The sequence below is a fragment of the Gossypium hirsutum genome, chromosome D11 (genome assembly GCF_007990345.1).
Source record: "Gossypium hirsutum isolate 1008001.06 chromosome D11, Gossypium_hirsutum_v2.1, whole genome shotgun sequence".
NCBI lineage: Eukaryota > Viridiplantae > Streptophyta > Magnoliopsida > Malvales > Malvaceae > Gossypium > Gossypium hirsutum.
The window spans coordinates 49805067-49813393 of record NC_053447.1 but is presented as its reverse complement, the minus strand read 5'-3'; the positions used below and the strand labels follow the sequence as shown (position 1 = coordinate 49813393).

The following is an 8327-nucleotide window of genomic DNA, read 5'->3' as shown; positions in this document are numbered from 1 at the left end:
GGGGCGAAAATGTAAAATAAATGAGGGCCGGATTGCATTAATGCGTACAAGCGGAGGGACTGAAAATGAAATAGCCCCTCCAAGCAAAAACACGCGGATCCCCTGGCGGGTCGGGTCGAGCGCCCGGGTCAGGGCCAAAACGACGTCGTTTTGGCACCTGACCACCAGTTGCAAAACGGCGCCGTTTTGTGTTTGCTATTTAAACCAAAAAAATTTTAAAAAAAACTTTATTTCTCCTCTTGCATAAAAAAAATCAGAAATCTCCTCCCCCCTCTCTCAACATTTCTAGAAAACGGCCCTCATCGCCGCCGTAGAGCCACCGTGTACGGTGGCCGGCGTCGTACGAAGACGCCTTTTCGACCAGCGCTCTGAAGCGCGTTCAAAGGCCGAGTCCTTGAAGTGAGAAATCAGAGAGAAAAAAAGGTCCTTGGCCATCCCCCGAGTTCGAATCCAACGACGGCGAAGGGATACCGAAGGCGGGGCTACAGGTCGATTCAGGTAACCCTTCTTCTCCCTTTTTATTTCTTTTTTATAGTTTTTAAAAAAAATAGATTTAAAAAGAAAAGTATGATAAAAAAAGTAGTAATAATAATCGATTGAAGAAAAAGCGAAGAACAACCTTTTTTCTTTTATTTCAGATGTTCGTAAAAATGTCCAGAAAAAATACAAGGGTGAGATTTTGGTTTTTTATAGCCGAACTAAGGCTATTTTCATCATTTCTTTTGTCTTTTTTCATTTGTTTTTTTCGTTTTTTGTCTACTGTCACTATTTTGTTTGTTTATTTGTTGTCTTCTCTTTCTTTGCTATTGCGTGTTGTTCTTTGTTTGTAGGTGTCAGGCTGGCGATTGACGAGCGGCGACGGTGGTGTGTGGCGCAGGTGGAGCGACGCTGGAGGCTGAAGACCTAAGTGCGGCGCACCTAGGGTTTCTCCTTGGCTAAAACCTGCTGGATTTGCGGGCTAGGGTCTTTTAATTTTGTGGGCCTGTTGGGTTTGAATTGGGCTGGTCTGATTTGGGCTGTTGTTATTTTTTGTTTTTGTTTTGGCACTGGGCCCGGGCAAAATGGGCTCGTACACATATCACCCCCAGATTGATGGCCAAAAAGAGGTCCTAAACAGGTGCTTAAAAGGGTATTTGAGATGCATTTTAGGGGAAATGCCTTCAGATTGGGTCTTCTGGTTGCCCCTGGCAAAATGGTGGTATAATACTACTTATCATCCTGCCATTAGATCACTCCATTTGAGGCCTTGTATAGCCAAGAACCTCCTTATCATATACCCTATTTGGCAGGATCCTTTCTAGTTGCAATAGTAGATCGTGGTTTACAGTAGAGGGAGGCAACTAGGAACATAATACGATTCCATCTAAAGAGGATACAAGAGAGAATGAAATAGATGGCTGACAAGAGGCACTCTGATAGGGAATTTCAAGTAGGTGACTTGGTCTATTTGAAACTTCAACCCTATAGGCAACACTCCATCAGGAAATGGGGTAATCCGAAGTTATCTCCTCGCTATTTCGGACCCTATCTAGTAGAAGCTAAGAGGGGTAAGGTCACATGCAAACTGACTCTACCAACTGATGCTCGTATTCACTCTACCTTTCACGTGTCTCAGTTCAAAAAACACATTGGCTCAACTCCTAGTTCTACTACTTTACCCCCTGTAGATTCTAAAGGCAACCTTGTCAAGCTACCAGTTCGCATTCTTGATAGAAGGATAGTGAAACAAGGAAATCAGGCAGCTACTGAGGTGCTAGTAGAATGGACCAACATTTTTCCTAAAGATTCCACGTGGGAACGTTTGAGCGAGTTTCAGCAGAAATTTCCACTGTTTGATCCTTGAGGGCAAGGATCATCTTCGGGAGGGGACTACTTGAAATGGAATAATTAGTAGTAACGGTTAACTATTTTTTTAATTCTGTTAATTTTATTATTGTAGCAAAACACTGTGTTTTTGGAATTAGTATTCTAATGAAAATGGTGCAAGGGGAGAATTAGATCAGTACTTGAAACGGTAAGTTTAGGGTAAGTAGCCGTACAAGTTAAACAGTGCTTATTGAGCTTATTTCTGTTACTGCTCGGTTGTTAAATTCTATTCGTTACTCACTCTTTTTATGGACCAATCAGAGAAGGGTGAGGTAGTTATGAAATTACAGATGGTTTTCTTCTTCATTTCTTCTTTCTGAATTCTCGTTCTCTCTTCTCTCTGTTTCTTCCTTTTTCCTTCATATTTTTGCTCGAATCTTCTTCCCTTATCAGGGTATTGGACTTTACATACAGAGGATGCTTATGTCAGCCCCAAATTCCCTTAAATATTAGAAAGAATAAGTTGATAGAAGCACAAACTAACTAACAAAAAGTTCAATATTTAAATAATTGAAAAACTTAAATCGAGCTCAAAGTCATAAAAATCTAGAGCTTATTTGTTAAACTAATAGGATCACATGACAAATAAAAAACCCATTTTGTAATAAGAAAAAAAAAGCTTCAACATAATTCATACACTATGTACAAAACGTGAGTTACTAACATCCCTAACAAATAAGAGACATTATATCAATCAATGAATTAACAAAATGGATGTAAAATAAAGGTAGACAGACAACGGACAACTCAGAAACTCAATAACATATACTAAAGCTCGAGTTTACCTCAAATATGATCTCTTCATTCCTCCATTATCATCTCTTACCTTGCTTATCTTTTGTTATTCATACACTAACTTAAGCAATGAGAAGCTCTCAAAGCTGAAATTCTGGGCCTCTTAATTTACTTTGTTTTACAGATCACAAGCCCACAAGCGGATCCACAGCTGGCCTCAACAATTAGTATGAGAATAATCATTATTAATTAAAATTGGAATTTAGAAGAATCGCTTCCCCCTCCAACTCAAACGTCCTAACGACCAGGAAGGAACTCTAATAACAATATATAAAGGACACATACCGGAGGGGAGGGATTGAAATAATAGAGTTTCAAATTTCTTAAAGCTCTGTTATTTCCTTATTTACTAACCTACCTTTTATTGTTTCTTTCTTTCTTTCTTCGGGGGTTTACCAGCTTTCCTTACACTTCTGGGTTTCCTCTTACTCTACGTTAAGGCCTTCTCCAAATTCGATTTCAATATTCCTGTAAGTTTTCTTTTCTTTTTTATCCGTTTTGGATGCAAATTTTAAACCTAATTTGAAATTTTCAATAGAATTTTGATGCCGAAATTGGATGTTTTTCTTCGTCATTTGAATTTCTGATTGCTTGCTTAATTTTTGTAATATAGCAGTTTTGAGATCCAAATTGGTGACTAATTTTAAATTTGGAAGAGTATTGTGTTGCCAACCATTTTCATTGCTAATTCAAAATTTGCATAGTTGCTTGTTTAATCTATTTTAGCAGTTCGGGGGATTTTGATATATATTTTGTTCCTTTTTTTTTCAAAAAAAGAAAGAATTTGTTAGGGTTTAAGGAAGAATTGGTGCAAATCTTGAGCTGTAATTAATGAGGCCTGGTGCCTTGCGAAGGCGGCTTGATCATGGGGACGTTGGCAGGATGAGCAATGGAAATTATATGATGACGGGATTACATGGTTTAGATGAACCTTTGTTAGGGAATCGTGATTACGATGGCAGGCATTCAGAGGTGATTATGCCATTGCTTATTTTAATTAAGCTTTATTGCAAGAAAGGGGAGAAAGAGTACTGCTAACATTAAATTTACCTTCTCCGATATGTTACAGGGGAAAACGCCAGAGTGTATTTGGGTTGAAGGGCAATGGAAGGAGCATTTACATTGGGCGGTGCTTTTGTTCACTAACTTGATTGTGCAATGGGCACAATGGATAGGTGAGATATTATCAGTGTTGTTTCTGTTTTCGGATATGAGATTTTACTGTTTGCAATGTCTATAATTGCATTTTCAATCTACTTGTATTATATTGCTTCTTTTGGTTGCTGGTTGTTGACTTCAAAAGTTAAACCATTAAGTTAGCCAGTTACTAATCTGTTGAGCATATTGGTATATTAGATTGTTATGCATGTAAATTGCATACACTATTGTCTATATTTAAATATACTTATGCAACATGGGAAACTTTTTGCATTAGTTTTCTGAGTACTCCCCTCATATCTCCTAAGCATTTGCCAAAGTTTCCCTAATAGAAAGCACAGTTGTGGGAATCTCTCTATCAATGTAGTTTATAGAATCAGAAGTGCGCCACCTGTTTTGTAATTGGTGTTCTTTACTCATCACATGATTTTATAACTTCACATTCGTTCATGAATAATGGAGGGTAATTCATAGAAAGAGAATTGTATACCCAGAGGGGAAAAGTTTTAAGAGTAGAAATGGAGAAAAAATGAGTTCTAAAAGGAATTTATTCTAGTTCTTCTCTTGTTTGGTTCTCCGTGTGAACTAAAAATGACCCTATTTGGGGGCATTTTGTATGTAAATGCATCCTCAAAGATATTATACAGTTTATAGAGAAGGTTATAGTTTGATACCATATAATGAAAACTGTATCTTTTCTTTGATTATGTTTTATAAGTTGAATTGCCTGTTATCTTAGGCCAAAAGAAATAAATTGCTTGTTTTCTTGATTACTTGGTTTTTAACTGTGATTTAATGATGCATGGCACTTTAGTTATTACATTCTCTGCTTTCTTTGGCTTCTTCCTCTTTCATTTATTTTTTGGTAAGTGGGGGGAGTCTTATAGCAGTTTGGATTAGTGATAGTTCTCTTTGGCTTTTCCAGCAAACATTGTCCTTGGATCTGTATCATTTATTGCACGCATTTTACCTCTACCTTCTAACACCCAAAGTGGATCAAACTGGAAACTTCTTGAGCCTGCACTTAATCCTTTACAGGTATAATCAACAATACACTCTTTTCAATGTATTTTCCTGGATTTGAAGAACCTTTTTTATATTATTATTTTTCGAGGTGATTTTGGGGAGAGGGTGGGGAGGGTGGAGATGATAGGGGTTGGTGTGGCCATTTGGAGTTTCATGGAGGCATGCTCTGATGATCAACATATTGTTTCTCCCCCCCTTTTTTGCGGTCTCCCATTTTCCTTAAGGGGAAGTGTCAAGGAGATGTTTTTCAAACCTTTAGAAAAAGCTAGAGTGTATCAATTTTTATATTAAGATCTGGAACAATCTTTTACTGGAAATGGACCGTCTTGAGTATCTAGTCTGTGTGCCACCAATTCTGTAAATATTGGCTCTAGTCGTGGAAAATTGCTAAAATATCATTGGACTGGAGAATTCGGTAATATATTCTGATTGATCTTGAGTATTGTAAATCTAAATCAAATTCAGGCCCCAAACTTCAAGCCTGGTAGAGAATTTGCTTTTAGCTGTTACAGTTTTTAAAGACAACTTAATCCTGCATATAAAGGTAGTGGACTAGAAGATTGAGAATTTGCCTCAATGCAGGATCCTGACTGATATGGATGCGAGGAAACACCTAAAGGAAAAAAAAATCCTTCATGTTTATAGGTAGTTGGAGTTTTTAAGTTGGTTTGAGAGAGTTTGGGGAAATAATTAAAACGTAAAAGGATCCTTTCTTGTACATTTTCTTGTAAAACAGTTGATAGCACGAGTTATTTTTGCATAGATTATTCAGTTGTTTCTTTTGAAAGAGAAAACAGGAAAAAAGAAATTGTCAGTGACCTTTGCGTTTCAATTTACTATTGGTAATCTGAGGTGTATTTGTGTTTCCATTCCTTACCCTTGTAGGAAGCTAGGCTGAGAAGTCTTCAGCAAAGATTGGGAATCCCCTATGATGGATCTCGCCTGGAGCATCAAGTAGGTTTTGCTATAATCAGTGTGCTTGTGTATTTTTCAATCCTTATTTTGCTTTCACTTTTTTAATTCTTTCTGTGAATTATAGTCTGTGGAAGCACATTTGATTAAAAGAATTTGCCAATTCCAACAACTTTTCTTTTGGAGTTGAAAATGCCAATAATTATCCTTTCTAGTTTCTCTCTCCTGTAACCCCCTCCCATATACCAAATATATGAACACAAGTAAAAGATTTTTTTATCATACTTTCATTTGACTGGCAGGAAGCTCTTAAGCAATTATGGAAATTGGCTTACCCTGACAGGGAGCTTCCATCTCTTAAATCAGAGCTTTGGAAGGACATGGGATGGCAAGGTCCAGATCCTTCAACAGATTTTCGGTATACTGACTTAGCCTTAAAAACCGGTTATCTTGGTTGGGTTTTCTTTCCTGCTTAATATATGCTTATTCTTGTTATCTCATTGCTATTCGAAGGGGCGGAGGATTCATATCATTAGAGAATCTCATCTTTTTTGCCAAGAAATATCCGGTTTGTTTCCTTTCCTTAAATAACTGGATTTTGTTTTATTGATTATGATCTAGCTCATGGAGCATTTGGGAACTGCTCTACCTATATTTCTTGTTTATTTTAGTTTATTAGCATGTACCAAACAATGAAATGATCATGTTTTAATCAGCATGAACTACAGACACGGTTGGTCAAATTCTGATTTGGTCCTTCCGTGAACAGCAATCTTTCCAGAGGTTGTTGCACAAACAAGATGGGAATAGATCTGAATGGGAATATCCATTTGCTGTAGCTGGCATCAATATTTCATTTATGTTGGTACAGATGTTGGATCTGCAATCAGGTAATGGAAATTTAGAACTGCTTAGATGTTGAATTCTCAATACCACCTTTAGATGCTAAGATATTTTGCTGGCATTACTCGAACAAAGGCATTAACTCTTTGTTTTACTGACGAGAAAAGTACTGGAATCTTAACCTTATAACGAATAAAGTAAATTAATCTGCTGCCTTGACTTGGTGCTGAATTTTACTAATGTAATAATGTTTTACCTGCAGGGAAACCATCTTCTAGGGCTGGGAGACGATTTTTGGAACTACTTGCAGAAGATGAAATGGCATTCGACGATCTTTATTGTGTGACCTTTCAGATGATGGATGCACAATGGCTTGTGAAACGGGCTTCATACATGGAATTCAACGTAAACCATTCTCATGAATGATCCTACTTTTGTAATTCCATGACTTTCCTCTGCATTCCTGCATTGTTCATTCTATATTCTGTCTTCTTCTTTTTCCAGGAAATTCTGAAGTCTACAAGAACACGGTTAGAGCACGAACTTTCACTTGAAAGTGTCTCCAGAGTGAAAGATTTACCTGCATATAGTCTGTTAAAAAGGTAATTATGATCTTGAATCCAATACAGACATTTGTTTTCATCATTTACAGAATCGCTGTCATATATATTTCCTTTAATAAACTGATGGAAATTATATATTCGTTATGAAATTCAAGTATAGCTGCGGAATACGATAACCACTCTGCTTCATAGTTTGCATAATAAGGCTGAGTCATTCCCCATAATCTGGATAATATAGACGACAATGTGGATCAATGGAACAATTTTTGCATCAAAACACCAATTATCATATACGCCCTCTAGGCTGTAATATCCAGAGAACATAACAATGCATGAGATAGGAAATTTAAGTTTTGATAAGTCTGCTCCACTTCGAAAGAAGAAAAAGAAAACTACAGTTATATTTGCGTTGAGTATATGTTTGATGTGAATACTTAGTTAATTAATGATTTTTTTTAAAAAATTTTGGGAGTATTATATTTTACATTAGCTTTTTAAATCTATATATTTTTCATATATTTGAATTTTACTTTTATTTTAAGTAAATTATACAAATGACCACTCAACTATGCTCACGTTCCTGTTTTGATCACCCAACTTTAAAAATTTTTAAATTAGACACTAAACTTTGTATTCATTCTTGTTTTAATCACTCGTCATTAAATTGATAACGAAAATAATGGCATGATCTTTTTTTAATTGTGTGTAATAACACTTCCTCAATACTTGCATGATCTATTAATTTGATCTTAATTTTAAATAATTCAATAAATTTAACTTTTCACATTACAAATTCTATCAATTTGATCTTTAAATATTCTAACTAAACTTTTCAAGTTTTAAAACAAAGCCACTTCACATCTATAAGTTTGTAAAACCCAAAAAAAAAAACAAAAACCTTCTCTAATTATGCAAATATAACATATTTGTAATAAATAACACATGCAAATATATTATTGCTTATAAACCAAACAATCAGATCACCATTGAACATCCAAATCCAAAGAAAAAGCTTATGAAACACAAGATCTACTAGTAGGTACTAATTAATTCAATAAAATCCAGAGTAATTAACACCAAAGTTGATCTTCTTTATGGATGATTTAGCGGACAAAATAAAACCAATTAACAACAACAAATTCTATTTTTTTTTTCAATTTTTCG

The 8327-nt window shown here is 35.8% G+C and overlaps 1 protein-coding gene across 5 annotated transcripts; it reads left to right on the top strand.

The window, feature by feature from the left end:
• The first annotated feature begins 2615 nt into the window (after positions 1-2615).
• LOC107948934 (ELMO domain-containing protein A) lies at positions 2616-7387 on the top strand. Of its 5 annotated transcripts, none has more exons than XM_016883601.2 (11): positions 2736-3131; positions 3439-3633; positions 3731-3836; positions 4745-4857; positions 5731-5799; positions 6060-6175; positions 6271-6325; positions 6527-6647; positions 6863-7005; positions 7105-7202; positions 7324-7387. In XM_016883601.2, exons 2-11 carry the CDS (start codon positions 3493-3495, stop codon positions 7337-7339), a joined length of 978 nt encoding a protein of 325 aa, XP_016739090.1. In that variant the 5' UTR covers positions 2736-3131; positions 3439-3492; the 3' UTR covers positions 7340-7387. The 5 variants fall into 5 exon arrangements, with proteins under 5 accessions (XP_016739091.1, XP_016739090.1, XP_016739088.1 ...); XM_016883599.2 differs by having other exon boundaries at positions 7319-7387; XM_016883600.2 differs by having other exon boundaries at positions 2858-3131; positions 3443-3633; positions 7319-7387.
• Positions 7388-8327: the final 940 nt, after the last annotated feature.